The 15,353-nt window shown below is 41.6% G+C and overlaps 1 protein-coding gene and 1 non-coding gene across 3 annotated transcripts; one reads left to right on the top strand and one right to left on the bottom strand.

The window, feature by feature from the left end:
- Positions 1-1,291: 1,291 nt before the first annotated feature.
- LOC146967508 (U5 spliceosomal RNA) lies at positions 1,292-1,405 on the bottom strand. The gene has a single exon (XR_015034454.1). It is a non-coding gene; the product is annotated as a U5 spliceosomal RNA (small nuclear RNA).
- A 3,032-nt stretch (positions 1,406-4,437) lies between these two features.
- Positions 4,438-14,630, top strand: slc68a1a (solute carrier family 68 member 1a). Of its 2 annotated transcripts, none has more exons than XM_085760975.1 (9): positions 4,438-4,744; positions 6,789-7,047; positions 8,255-8,334; positions 8,892-9,341; positions 9,431-9,551; positions 9,933-10,029; positions 10,372-10,543; positions 12,167-12,360; positions 13,513-14,630. In XM_085760975.1, exons 2-9 carry the CDS (start codon positions 6,880-6,882, stop codon positions 13,761-13,763), a joined length of 1,533 nt encoding a protein of 510 aa, XP_085617101.1. In that variant the 5' UTR covers positions 4,438-4,744; positions 6,789-6,879; the 3' UTR covers positions 13,764-14,630. The 2 variants fall into 2 exon arrangements, with proteins under 2 accessions (XP_085617101.1, XP_085617103.1); XM_085760977.1 differs by lacking the exon at positions 4,438-4,744 and adding an exon at positions 5,314-5,402.
- Positions 14,631-15,353: the final 723 nt, after the last annotated feature.

Here is a 15,353-nt window from a genome sequence, read left to right as displayed (position 1 = left end):
AATTTACTGAGATGCACCTGTATAATACAATAAGAGCCACTTTGAGTTTTATTTTGAAGCGGACGCACAGAGCTTCCGGCATGATTCAGGCTCTCTGTGTTTGACCTGACGCAGTTTCTCGGCAACATCAGCCGCCCCCTCCTCCTCCTCCTCCTCCTCCACCTCACCCCTCCTCCACCACCTCCTCCTCCTCCTCCTCTTCCTCACTCCCTCCCCTCTCCTCTCTGCCTCCCCTCCCTCCTTCCGGATCAACGCTACGGTGGTCACGTGACCTGTCACACAACTGATGTGTGTCACGTTTTCACCGGGAGGAGCTGAGGGATGAACCGGGGAGGAAGGGCAGGGATTCATACTTAAAGGGCTTACTGCATCTGTTAATGGCCTGGGCCGCTCATCATGTTCCTCTGGGACAACAACACTGCATGTGTATGTGACTGTGAGTGTGTGTTTGTGTTGGTGTGCGTTTGTGTTACAGGAAAATATAACTGTAATAATCCTGTAATGCTCCCTCTGATATTAAAGGAGCAGTCCGCAGATCATAGGAGTCTGGAGAACATTACAGTAAAACTAGCAGGGGAGGGACTGGGTCACTTTGTGTTCACAACAGTTAATAACGAGATTAAAAAAAATCAAATAGATAGTGAGCTTTATGGGATCTTGACAAATAGTGAAACTCACACATAGCCTATTACACACACACACACACACAGGCAACGTGACAGCACACACCCACCATGGTGGAGGGTGTATTCAAATCCTTTAGTTGAAATGGCACGTCATGAAAATACTCTATTACACTCAGAATTATCTAAAAGTACAGTATTATTAACAGAGTTAAAAAAAAGAAAAAGAATTGAAGCTGAAGAAACGAGAAGATCAAACAATTATCAGCATAATAATAATAATATATACTTGAAATATCTGCCATGCTCCTATAACATTCCTCTAAATTAGTGAGATAAATATAATACTCAAGTATAAGTATACGTATATATATATATATATATATATATATATGTATAAGTAGTGTAAGTATTACTCGATTATTATTCCTATTATACATCACATTTAGAGCCATAACACTCACGTAAGTCACCTGTACACACGCTGTCCACCCTGTAAATAATACAGACTAATAACATTTGCAGGTTGGAGATACTTAATTACAGAGATATTTTCAATGCAAAATGAGATCGTTTCGTATAAGACTTAGGTAAATATGGATATCATGAAATTACATTGTACCTTCATCACATCTTTATTTAATACTTGTTTTTGAACATAGACAGGAAGCTCCACCGAAGCAGAGCATCAAAAAATTGAGTAAAACTCTTGTTGATCCTCTCCACGGAAATCTTTAGTAAAAGGCGAAAGATTTATACGATCTGAAGAGAATCAAGAGTGATCTAATATGTTGACGGGAATCAGATCCACCCGGTCACCGACGACATGCTCTTTAGTCCTGGTTCAAGCCTAACAACTTACATAAAACACATGTCCCACGTGTCGTATAAATGAAGAACCACGTAAAAATCACAGAAACTGGTCTTGTATAACAGATTTGTCTTGTTTTAGCGTTGTTTAGATTTTCATTCATGACTTTTCACGCTGTGGCGCAAAGCATGATGGGAGTGTGGGGGCGGGGCTCTTTTTTCAATTTTTTTTTTTTAAATTAACTTTGTCTTTAAATTTCGAATCCATATTGTACAAAAGTTAAATCAACAAAGTAAACTTAAAACTTGAAATTATTGTTGTATTTGTTATGCCATTTAGTGTGACACTGACACACACACATAAACATGCTGGAAAACGCCCCCCTGTGGTAAGAGACACTGTAGACAGACCACACACCTCAGCTGCTGAAGTCTTTATAAAAATAAGAAATAACAGCAAAAACATTCTTAAAACATAGATATTACTTCCAGGGAATTATATAAAAGACAGCAGTGGGTGTAGTAAATACTTATGGCTTAGATGCTCTGATCTAGGGCACTAATGAAGTGTAGGAATTGGACAGGACTCTAAATTAAATCATATTATATTGTATCAAATTAGGTTACAAAACAAACTTCTGCTACTTTGCAAGTTTAAAAAATATATACATATTATTAATTTTGGAACCTTCCTTAACTTTCTTTATGTGTACTGACCTCATACAATGTGAACACTTGTCTCTAAGAAAAAAAAGCATGCATTGATAATGGTCTGTATTAATGTGTTACTGTAATGTTTCATGTTTGAAAAGTCACACAACTCAGTCAAAAGGCACAAAATGACCACAGAGATATGCAACACAACTAAAGAGACAGAAAATGACAGAGAGATGCAACACAACGGCATGTTTCAAAGAAACACAAAACAACCACAACCTCAAAGAAACATGTAATGACAAGAGAGACACAAAAATACATCAAAGAAACACAAAACAACCACATTAAGACTACACACTAGGTATATATATATGGAGAGAGAGAAAGAGAGAGAGAATCAGAATCAGAAACGTTTTTATTGCCAAGAGCAGTAATGGTCATTTTAGGCTACAGCACAAGGAACTTGACGTGATGTCAGGTGAAAACACAAAAGGTACAAAAAATAGTAAAAATAAAATAAAAATATTAAATATTATAATATTAAAACAAGATAAAATACTATTACTAATACTATTTTGGGATTTATATACAATAGAATAAAGATAGGTAGAATACAGAAACGTTACTGTGCAAATTGTTGTAGCTGAGTGACTGTCCATAGGTCAGGGGTCATCAGTGGCCCCTGACTTAAAATTTAGGAATGCATCCTGAAAAGTTAGGGGCACACACTGTAAATGGACTTCCAAAGCTAATAATCCCATTTCCTTTTCATTCATGATCATCACACACATGTTATGACTGATTCTAAACTATTTAAGTCAAACTTTCCAAAACAAACAAGCAAATTTACTGGTGCACATGTGCAAAAGATGAAAAATTTGCTCTCACTCTCTCAAATTCAGTCTGGAGCCCTGATTAGGCTGACTGTAGTGGGGAAGAAACTGTTATTGTGGCGTGAAGTCCGGAGCCTCTTGTAATAGGGGAGAGTCTGGAAGATATCTATATAATAATCTATCTATTTAATGTCTTATAATGAATTATAATGAATAATGAATGAATAACGTCATAATTTTCCTGCTGCATATAGGGCTGTCTCACACCTGGAGGAGTCGGGGAGCTCAGTGAGAGTGATGTTCTTCGACTTCTCCAGCGCATTCAACACCATCCAGCCCTCCCTGCTAGCAGAGAAGCTCCAGGCCATGCAGGTGGACCATAACATAGTGGCCTGGATAACCAACTACTTATCCGGCAGGCCACAGTCCTATGTCAAATTACAGGCGTCACTGTCAGATGTGGTGTCAGGAAGCACCGGTGCACCCTCTTCACCATCTACACCTCAGACTTCAGACACAATTCCAGCAAGTGTCACCTCCAGAAGTTCTCAGACGACTCCTCTATTGTTGGCTGTATCAGCGAGGACGATGAGGAGGAGTACAGAGGTGTGGCGGAGAGATTTGTCCGCTGGTCAGAGGAGAACCATCTCAGGCTCAACATCACCAAAACCAAAGAGCTGGTGATCGATTACCGGAAGCACAGGAGGCCCCCAACCCCCATTACCATCCAGGGGGAGCAGGTGGAGATAGTGGGTCCACATCAACAACAGGCTGGACTGGAAGGACAACACAGATGCTGCATACAGAAAGGGACAGAGCCGCATGTACTTCCTGCGGAGGCTCAGGTCCTTTAATGTGTGTAGCAAACTGTTGGCGACTTTTTTTTTATCAATCTATGGTGGCCAGTGTGTTGTTCTTCGCCGTGGTGTGCTGGGGTGGAGGCACCAAGGAGGGAGAGAGAGGAATAGGATCCACAAGCTGGTGAGGTGAGGAAGGCCAGCAGTGTGGTGGGCCGCAAACTGGACAGTCTGGAGGCAGTGGCGGAGAGGAGGATAAAGGTCAAGATCAACAACATCCTGGAGAACCCCACCCCCTCTACGAGGAGCTGTGGTTGAGGGGGGGGCACCTTCAGCCAGAGACTGACTCACTCTCCCCAGGTGCAGAACGGAGCGGTTTAGGCGCTCCTTTCTCCCCACAGCCATCAGACTGTTCAATAGTGCCTGAGCGTGAGCACACATGCACACACACACACAGAGACATCCAAGCACTTTATTAACTCATAAGCCTTTATTTATTTTTTTATCTAGGCCCTACTTATTTTATTTATTAGTGATAGGTTACCTTTTTTGTGTGTCTTGTCTTGTTTCTGTTGCTGCTGTGACAAAATGAATTTCCCCATTGTAGGATTAATAAAGTTCTATTCTATTCAACAACAACACTGGTGACAAACCTGTGAAAATCAGGTCGACCCATATCTAATCATAGTAAACTGGTTAGGAAACCCATCCCAGCTCAGCACTAGGTGGCGCTGTCAGTCTTATCTTATGTGTGTAGCTGCTGGGAAAGCCCACAGACCGTAGACTCCGTAGACTCACCACCACGGTCGTCATGGACGTGAGGAACCGACCGTATTTGTCGTGACGTGGACTGTCTGTCTGTCTCCACCGCCGCCGCCTCTCGGTGATCCAGACCCGGCAGCGGCAGCAGCAGCAGCAGCGGCAGCAGCAGCAGCAGCAGCGGGCGGCAGAGCGGAGCCAACAAGTCAGCTTCCCACCGAGCCAAAACACGATTTACTCAGTCTGCTCCACAGCTCTTTTGTCGGTACGTAACATTTTAATTCGCTCTCGTGTGACCGAATTCGTGTTTTTTAACGGTCGGAACGTTTACGTTAACGTGAACGTTGACGTAAACGTAAACCAACCAGCTAAAGCTAACGTTACTGTAGCGCTTTAATGAGGCCAGCTAGTGTTAGTTAGCGGTTAGCTTAGCTTTCCTTAACCTGTTAGTAGTGGTGGTGCGGTTTTTATTATTGTTTTTTTTTTTTTAAATAAAAGATACCGTAGCTGCTTTACCTAGATAAATACAACAGACTACTCAGCATATGTGACGATAAGTTAGTTGTGTCTTCAACTGTGAGCTTGTTGAGTCGATAACAGCTGATCGATTAGCTGCTGTGAGTTGTTGATGGTGTTTGTGGATATTTCCCTTTTTCCTGTTAACTTTATTTAAAAGTCTTTGTTAGACACCACCTGTTCAGTCCTTTATCTTTTTATTTAACTATTCCACCATTTTTAATTTTCAACATGTTCAGCTCTAGACTTTATTTTCCCTCCACTCAACATGTGATTGAATGTAAAATTATAAAAACAAACCCAACATCTGACAATATTCACACGTCAGTTCTTTTAATCTATATTGAGATTAGGTTTCACCAGCTCAGTCACCATTAATCTTTTGGCTATCAGAGTGAAAACAACAGGTGTGTGTACACAACTTACAATTTTAATTATCTTAAAGTTATAGACTTACATTACATAAACCAAAAGGGAGTGACAGAGAGAGACATTTGTGTTTAAAACAAAAAAGATGTCACTGCAGCTGTGGTCTTCTTGACTGAGAAAAAAATCCAGAGTCCAGCTTGACAGAGACCGAGACAAGACCAAGACCTTGAAAATGTAGTAGCCTACAACACTACAAACCTGTGAAAATCACATTGACCCAAATGAATCATAGTAAACTACTCATAACAATCATCTCGCTCGATATTTACATTATTCCTAAACTGAAAAGAAAATCTAACTTGATCTATTTGAAATCTAGCCTATATTGAGATTAGGTTTCACCAGCTCAGTTACCATTAATTGTTTGGCTATTAGAGTGAAAACAACAGGTGTGTGTGTGTGTGTGTGTGTGTGTGTGTGTAGTACACAACTGTGCCCCAGTCTCCACAGGTGGAAACAGCTCTGAATCTGATTTGGCTGAGAGGACGTGAATTGGATATTTGTAGATGTTGTGCCACTCTGTTGCCTGTTACCAAGCGAACCACTTCTGATTTTAGTAAGATATGTGTTCAGGAGAGATGCGATATGGCCGCCGCCAGCTGAGAGTGATCCCGCTCCACTGCCTGGATCTGATTGGCACAGGGCTGCAGAGCTTTTTTTTTTGTTACTCTCCTAGGAGATCGCCTCGGCCAGAATTTGCTATCTCGCTCAGATCTTGAGATGAAAGTTAGGTTGTTGTTTTTTTTACACTTGCACTTGTGTGTGACTCTGACAGAGCAGATCACATTACCTCAGGACACTGTTACTGTGAGATATTATATGGCTTCTTCTATTGAGGATGTGACACGGCGCTCATAGATTGAGGCGAGCCTGAGCTTGTCGCAGCCAGGTGTGAATTACGAGGCCTGTCGGTGTTTTTAAAGTGAATCATCTCCCGAGGGTGCTGCGTGCAAGAATGCACTTGGGGCTTCGAGAGGAAAGTGAATCAAATTAAACATGGGGGACAGTGAGGGGGTGGTTATTAAAATTATTAAAATGATAGAGGAAACTAAAGCTGTACTTTTCTCAAACACACACACACAGCTGGGCGTGGGCCAAAGGAAAAAGGAACAGAGGCCCACGGCCAAAGTAATTGGTAGTTACAGCTCCCTTTGGTCTCCTCTGACTCTGTGGGGAAACAGAGTCAGGAAAGTCACTATAATGTTCGACTATTCTGAGATTCAACCATGGGACGCTGCAGAAACTTACTCCGAAATATCTTTGACATGTTCTTTTAACTTTGTTTCAGTGTGAGGCGATACATTCTCCTTTGTCTGCTGGACTGAAAATAACTTTGCACTGTGTCTTTTATTTTTTTGTTTCAGGCCAGGATGAGGTGGTGACCCATGGTCTGCCAGGCCGTGAGATGATTGCTGCTTGGCACGGAGACAGGACGAAGCAGAGAGACTGAGAAGAATGGGAAAGAGCATCTGGGGCTACTGGCAAGGCGTCTTCTCTACTGCTGTGCTGTATGGCTCTCTGGCCCTTTTTACCTCCATCCTCCACAATGTGTTCCTGCTTTACTATGTGGAGACGTTCGTGTCCGTCTACAAGATCGACAAGACCTCATTCTGGGTGGGAGAGGTGAGTGAGAAGAAACCTGGGTGTGTAAATGTGTCATTTAAACATCAGGCTTGAAGTGTAGCACTAATGTACCAGAGAGTTGGCTGTGGTTTTTAAAGGGATAGTTCAACAGTTTGGCAAAATAGCTCCACATGCTGATATCATTTCTGTAATGTAACATTTTAAATGGACAGCTTTAAAGGGATAGTTCAGCATTCTGGCAAACTGGCCCATTGCCATAATCCCTATAGTTTTAGGAGTAGGTTCGTTACCTTTAATTGTCGGTGCAAGCTATTTTTAGAACGGCGGAGCAGAGCCACGAGCTGCTCAGAGCTACGCTACGGAGGCTAATGGGATTTCTTGGTTTCCCTCATCAAACTCATCAAATACACAATCCACCAACTCCAAAACGCTCTGGTGGACAAGTTGTGACCTGCACATTCACCACGCTATGAGATAATAACGGCACGTTACGAGACAGAGTTGTTTTAGATCTGCTCTCATGGAGCTCCCTGCTGGCCTGTGGCCTGTTGTTTATGGGTGCTGACCTTGCACCACCATGTCTCCAGTTTTGTTGCTTTCTCAGCCTCTTTCCTTTCATTTCCTGCCATATTTTTTTTTAAATTTCTGTTGTTAACCATCCTATAAAGGCATAAAATGACATCAGAGACTATAAAAAAAGCTGTTGTCTTTCTCTGTTAGTTCTCAGAGGCTTGATATCTTGTCAGTGCTAATTAATAAGCCACTGATTGTTCTATTTTATTTTATTGTGTAGAGACAAACAATTGTGGTGATGACATAACATACAAGATAATACAGAGTAACAGGTGACGAACATATAGGATGGAAATTAAAGACATCATCATGCTGTGATGAATCAGGGTCAGGCAGTGCTACAGTGCTACTACTACTACTAACACACATAATAAAAAAAATAATAAATAATAAAATACTAAAATACTAGTAACAAAAAACAGTAATATTGATAGACATGGCGAGTAATAAAAGTAATAGAGTGTGATGAGAGGTTCCATGTGTGAGAGAGGAGAAAACAAGAAAACAGATAATGATGATAATAATAATAGTTAAACAAACAAAGAAAAAAGAAGAGAAAGAAAGAAGGAAATGAAAGAAAAAAAAGAATACAAAGAAAGTTGGAGGCTGTGGTTAGGGAGGCGGTTCAGATTTTTCTTTTCCTTAAATGACATCCCTCTCTCATATCCCACAGACGGTTTTCCTCGTGTGGAACAGTTTGAATGACCCCCTCTTCGGCTGGCTGAGTGATCGCGCCTTCCTCAGCTCTCCTCAGTAAGTGTCTTCTTCTCCCAGCAACCCATCCAGGTTTCCCAGTCAGCCTGGGTTTGTGTTTCGTTCTAGTTAAAGGTTTGGTTGGAGATCTTATTCTGGATCATTTTTTACTGTACTAATCTGCTAGAAATCCTCTTAACACCCGATTGCAACTGAGTAAATAAAGGCTTTTTCACAAAAATGAAAAAAATCACTTGCCTGGGGAACAAAACAAGCCTCAAAAAACACCATCCAATCAGTGTGGCCTGACAGAACCGATTTTCCAGGATCTCCAACCCTACCTTTAAGCACATTTATCTCAGTATTGTCACAAGGTGGTGTCAGTCGATGACGGGACAGGTTTGTTTTATCCCAACAGGGACTCACACTGTTGACCTTTCTATTTATTTGCCTTTTTCTTTTATCTTGGTCATCGTGCTCTTTCTATATTTGTCTTGGAGATTATATAACACAGTCATGCTGAAGTGACCCCCTGTATATCCTGCACCAAACAACACTCAAACAGTTTGAGAGTATTTGAACCTAATTACTGTTGTTTTTTTTGTTTTCCCACCCAGGACAAGTTCTCAGATCACAAATCCAGAGGTGGTGCTGAGGCGCCTGAAGGCTCTCTCCACAAATGGCCCTCTCTTCTGTCTGTCCTTCCTGGCCTTCTGGGTGGCGTGGGCCAGGCCAGGTCTGCAGTTCCTGCTGTGCCTGTGCTTGTACGACGGCTTCCTCACCATGGTGGACCTCCACCACAGCGCCCTGCTGGCCGACCTCGCCGTGTCGGCCGCCGATCGCACGCGCCTCAACTTCCACTGCTCGGTGTTCAGCGCTCTGGGCGCGTTCTCCGTTTTCCTGTCCTATTCTTTCTGGGACAAGGAGGACTTCTACTCTTTCCGTCTCTTCTGCGTGACTCTGGCAGCTTTTTCCATCTTGGGCTTTTTCGTAGTTTCCAGGCTGCTACAGCATCGTTTTCATAAAGAAGTCCGTCAAAGACAGGACGAGGCACAGATGCTCAAAGAGTAAGGCTTTAAAAGGATAAAGATATGCTTCATAGCTGGCGTATTTTCCTCTTTGTATCACTCCTTACATTTCCTCTTCTCCGTTCCAGGCTGAGTGTTGGCCACGCTCCACTGACCCAGCCAGAAAAACCTGTCACTATCGGACAGTACATCAAGCAGCTCTCCAGACACAGGAACTTCATGTGGTTTGTCTCAATGAACCTTGTTCAGGTGAGATACTAATTCACATTAAATGAAAAAAAAGATATTTGTATAATTCCACTCACCAGAGCAGTCTTATCTTGACATTTGTTTAAGTAAGGATGATGGAAATAGTGTCTCTTGAGTCAGATGCTTTACAGTGATTAACCACCACTAATCCTATAATTGCAACATGTAACCACTGGGCCTTTTGAGAATGTTGCCACAATATAATAATATGGAGAGATTTAAAAAGTCCATAATATTTACACAGCACACAATCACAGGTGTGTGCTGTTACAGTCTTTACAACACAAGACACTAATGTGTGTGTATCTAAAGAGAGCACACGTGTACCATCTGCTCTAATGTCACTTTCTCATTATATTAAATGTCTCTCTCCCTCTGTAGGTGTTTCACTGCCACTTCAACAACAACTTCTTTCCTCTCTTCCTTGAGCATCTCCTCTCTGACAATATTTCCGCCTCTACAGGTTCCATCTTGTTAGGTAAGATCCCTTCAAGTAACAGGAAATAACTCATGACAGGCAGCTCTTTTTAATGCAGCAAAGCTGTACAGACAAACAGCAATGCAGTAATTCTTGGACCAAGCAAGTTATTTTGTATGAAGAGCATCATGGTCCTTTTGATGCAGTTTTAAACCAAATCTCCTCAGTTGTGCAGAGCTGTTTGTCTTGTGGCTAGAGTAGAATAGATGTATGTTTTCCTGTTAATTTGCATTCTGGTTTGTTGGCACTCCACTTCCTTTTCTTTTTGAATATGATTATTATTTCTCCTCCTGATTTTTGGTCTTTTTTTTTAATGCTTCTCTGCTTTTGCTCCCCATGCAGGGATCTCTTACATTGCCCCCCACCTGAACAACTTGTATTTCCTGACACTGTGCCAGCGTTACGGGGTTTACCAGGTTATCCGCTGGCTATTTATGCTCAAACTGGGACTTAGTGTGGTTATGGTGCTGGCAGGGGCTGACCACATTTATCTGCTGTGCATCTTCATTGCTAGGTATGGCCATGTACACACATCAGCACACGCATCCGATGTGTGAGAGCTTGTACTTTTGTTTGCTTGTTACATTTTGTTTTGTTTTGTTTTTTATTTTAGATTAAAGTGTCAAGATCACTTTAGCTGAATGCACAATCACACAATGGCAACAGACAGAATCACAGCATTCACAAAAGCACGCCAAGGACTCACAAGGAGTCACAGCCTGTTTCCAAGTTGACTCAATATTTGTCACATTTTGTATCCAAATATTGTGCTAACTTGTTTTTGCCACGACACCCGTTCAGGCCTCTTTCACTGAGAATGACCAAAAGTGCTTTATTTCACCCTCCACAGTCTTTATGATTTACAATATTGTTTATCCACAGAGCTTAAAGGGATACTTCACCCAAAATCGATAATTCACCAATTTTCTACTCACCGTCATGCCAAGGAAGGGTTCGGAGTCATCAAAACGCTTTTGGAGTTCCAGCGGGGGTCCGGCTGGAAACGGATTTTCATATAATGGCGGCGGATAGAGTTGAGTTTTGAATCGTCCAAAACACACACTATGAAACATCCAAATACCTCCAGACTGCTCGTCCGTACTGACCCAAGTATCCTGAACCTGCCACATATAAGGGTTAGGGTTAGTTGTTCGGAAGAAATGAATGTGATCTCTGTTTTTAGCCTTGTTGTAGCAGTAGCTCCCAGTGGCTCTGTTGATGTTTGTGCGCATGCGCAAGATTTGTTACAAGATTTTTGTTTGTTGTTCTAAACCATTGGATGTTTGATGTAAACACAGAAGAACATCTCACAGCAAATCTCGCACATTCTCGCACACTCGTGCAGCCACTGGGAGCTACTGCTACAACAAGGCCAAAAAAAAGATCTAATTATTTTTTTCCGAACAACTTTTTCATGTGGCGGCTTCAGGACACTTGGGTCAGTATGGACGAGCAGTATGGAGGTATTTGGATGTTTCGTAGTGTGTGTTTTAGACGATTCAAAAGTGAGCACAATCCGCCGCCATTATATGAAAAAAAACCCCCCTGGAACTCCTAAAGTGTTTTGATAACTCTGAAAGTTCTCCAAACCCTTCCTTGGCATGATGGTGAGTAGACAATTGGTGAATTATTGATTTTGGGTTAAGTATCCCTTTAAATGGGGAGTGTAGATTAGAGAGTAGCTACCAGCGGCCAATGCGCATGTGTAAAACTATTTTCGATGAGTGTGATCCCCTCCTTGATCAGTCGTCTTTTTCCACTGAAGCAACTGAACTGTTCTCACACTGAACAACCACACTTGAGCTCCTGCTGAGCCTAGGTGGTGTGTGTGTGTGTGTGTGTGTGGTTAGTCATATTCGTCACAGCTGTGGTAGAAGTCAACGATGTGTGAAAACTTCTGGTTCCTTAACACTAGCTGACTTCATTTACACAACATTGACCATAGGTGATAAAGTTACTTGACACGATGTCCTGTGGTTTAGCACACAGAGACACACCTTAGCCCCGTCCGTCAGATCACAAACTGTTACCCCCCCTCCCCGCTCTATTGAATTGTAAACCACATTACAGCCAGTTTGTGTTGTTGTGTTGCTGCTGGTGCTGAAGCCTGTAACCTGCCCTCTGCTCCTCTTCCCAGCAACCGGGTGTTTACAGAGGGGACGTGCAAGCTGCTGAAGCTCGTCATTTCCGACCTGGTGGACGAAGACTTTGTGGTCAACCGCCGCCAGCAGGCCGCCTCCGCGCTGCTCTTCGGGATGGTGGCCTTGCTGACCAAACCTGGGCAGACGTTTGCCCCGCTCATCGGCACCTGGCTGCTGTGTGTTTACACAGGTATGGTCACAAACAGTCATTGTCAACTTGTTTCATATTGGAGGTATAAGTTACAGCTGTGGCTGTTTCTGTCTTTTCTGGTACACAAAGTATCAAGTGGCTCAGCTTGCTCAGCATGTTAGTTGAATTTCAGCTCTATCAGACATCAGTGAACCAGTGTAATAGCTGTTCAACAGTATGATGTCAGTAAGGTTTAATGCAACTGAAGCCTTCTGTGGGTTGAAGATGAAATAAATGGGCCATATAGAACTTGATAAACAAGAAAAACATGCACTGGTTTCAGTAAATGACTCAGCAGAGTTACATGGCAGGTTGCATCTTTATGATAACCTAAACTAACTGACTGTAGCTTCATATTTAGCCGACAGTCCCATCTTCCTCAGTGCCACAAAGCAAATAACTTTATTTTCCAAACATTTTAACAGTTTCTTGTTTTTGTTTGTTTTACCTTCCTAGCTTAGCCATGCAAACGTCCTTTAGTATTGATATTTTATTTGCTTATTAGTAGGGATGTGTCAGTGTACACATGTAAATGGAATGAAAAATCCCTAAACGATGTACACAATTTTGTTTTTTGTGAGCGAGTGTGATGGTGCCGGCAGATAGTTAATATATATCATATATTAGGGTTATTATATTATTATCTGTCCGATGGACGCTACCGTGTACACGTTTAAACGGAAATAATTGCACAGTTTACACATGTACATATTTTAGTACACGTTCACATCCATACTTATTATTTTATCATATCTTGCATTTTTTACAGGACTTTCTGGCTACAAATGACAAAAACCTATAAAGATTTAGGTTAGGTTAGGCTATACTTTATTTATCCCCAAGGGGGAAATTTGTTTGTAACAGTGGCATAAAAGAGAAACAGGACATTGAGTACTAAATAAATAAATATATACAGTATATCATAAGATATATAAAATTACACACAAAAAATAAAATACATACATAAAAAAACTACTGTGCTCTCTCCTTGCTGGATAGAATAACAGATTAATATTGATTAATAGTACTATTATCAATAATTTGGAAATTATCCATTCTCATCATAGACTTGAAAGTGTCACTTGATTAATTGATGTTTTGCCCAGACTGAGGGTCCTCATACTTCTCTTGTGTTGTTTTCGTCTCCCTTAGGTTATGATATTTTTGAGAGGGAACCTGTGAAGGACTCCCTGGTTTCTGTGCCTGACGTTGCCTCTGGCTCAGGGACTCCGCCTCTTCGCCTGGGCTGCTTCTACATGTTGGTGTTTGTGCCTATCACCTGTGCCCTCCTGCAGCTGGCCGCCTGGTCCCGCTTCACACTTCATGGCCGCAAACTGCAGGGGATCAAGAACCTGAGGCAAGGCGCCCAGCAGGGACACCTCATCGATGTCAAGGCCATATGAGCTGAGTAAAGCTGGGCGAAGCTGCACACAAGACACTTTTAAATTCAAGGTTTTACAGTCCCTTTGATATCCACTAAGGAGGAAATGAGCGCAGAAAGCCCAGCCTGGCGTGAATCATGACACAACAATGTGGCTGACAAATCCCTCTGGAAGGAACAGGAAATCTTTTAAAGAATGAAACATGCCTTATTTTTTATATTAAAGTATTTACCTATATTTATATTTGAACAGATGACCAAAAGAAGAGGGTAGAACCAATCACTCCTTTGAGGTAGAAGGACCAAGGTGACAAGTTTTCATAGTGCAGGCCAAAGATAGGGTGCCCTTTTTAAACCGGTTTGTTCAGCATATTTCTGGCCTGTAATCTGAGCACCCTTGCTTCCCGGTAATCATGAAGAGGTTTACCACAAAGCTATTGTTCTGTTTTTTTTTTTTTCGTGTTATTAACAGGATGAGGACAAAGGAATAAAATAGCTTTTGTGTTTTCGAAGAGTTGCTCAAACTGCATGGATCCTAAACTTCAGAGCCGATTAATTATTTTTCTGTTTCTCTACATTCACACAGAATGCCCTGCCAGTCGGATAATGACAACTGTATTTTCTGATTCGTCCAGTATTGATGATGATGATGATGATTATTATGATGATGTTTTTTGCACAAAACTGCCATTTCTCTGTTGTACTTCTAACATTCTGATTGTGACATGCTTAATGTACTGTAGTAATACAAATTGGAATAAGTAATTTATACTGGTAACCATGTTGTCACTTCGATTTTGTAATTTTTTCAGACTGCACAAAGACTGCGTGGCATTACCACCAATAAACCTCATCTGTGTTGAAAGTCAAACAAACTCTGCTGTGCCATAACACCTGTGTAAGATTGAAGAACTGAAACTTTTTCTAAACTGGGTTTGAAATGTGAAACGTTTTGACCATCTGTGTGTGGTATTTGTGAGTAACCTGGTGAGGAAATAAAAAAAAGTCCACAGTGGATGTTTCTATCCTGATTCTAATGGTCACAATCACTGCATAGGACACCAATAATTTCTTGTTTATTTGAGTTGACTGGTCTTGTATCTGAGAAAATATAGACCAAGTTTTTTTTTTTATGTAGGTGTAAAGAACACTTGTAGGTCTGCCATACAGTATACCTCCACATTATCTGTGTCATGGAAACATACCTGAAGGTGCATTATTGATTGTAATTGTTAGAAAAACTCGTTTGATCTGATTCCAGTCATATTTGTTTTTATGTAAACCATGACATTAGACACATGATTGCCTCTAAACACTGACATATAGGAGCTGTCAACCCTGTCTGTGTGCATTGTGTGAGTGTGTGGGTGGAGACAGGAGATCCTAATCAACACATAGCTGGATAGTTATATGCACGTGCCCCCAGTTTCTGCCCAAGGCCACAGTGAGATTATATAAAAACTTAAGTCTTGCTGTGGTGTAATGAAAACTAGAGCTAATCAAAAAAAAAAAAAACCTAAATCAGGAAAAAAAATTTGTCTCAATATGCGTGGAGTGGAGTCCGACAAGGAATCAAAATGCTGTGCAGTCCAGCACAAAGCGAGTCACCCTA

This window comes from Trachurus japonicus, chromosome 19, assembly GCF_045865225.1.
Source record: "Trachurus japonicus isolate A0001 chromosome 19, Traja_1.0".
NCBI lineage: Eukaryota > Metazoa > Chordata > Actinopteri > Carangiformes > Carangidae > Trachurus > Trachurus japonicus.
This window is presented reverse-complemented; position numbering and strand designations above follow the sequence as displayed.

Excerpts from the sequence above, each read along its gene's own strand:
- slc68a1a (XM_085760975.1), top strand. The coding sequence starts at position 6,880 with ATGGGAAAGAGCATCTGGGGCTACTGGCAAGGCGTCTTCTCTACTGCT. Across the intron at positions 7,048-8,254 it reads CCTCATTCTGGGTGGGAGAG|ACGGTTTTCCTCGTGTGGAA; the intron begins GTGAGTGAGAAG and ends CATATCCCACAG. Across the intron at positions 10,544-12,166 it reads CTGTGCATCTTCATTGCTAG|CAACCGGGTGTTTACAGAGG; the intron begins GTATGGCCATGT and ends TCCTCTTCCCAG.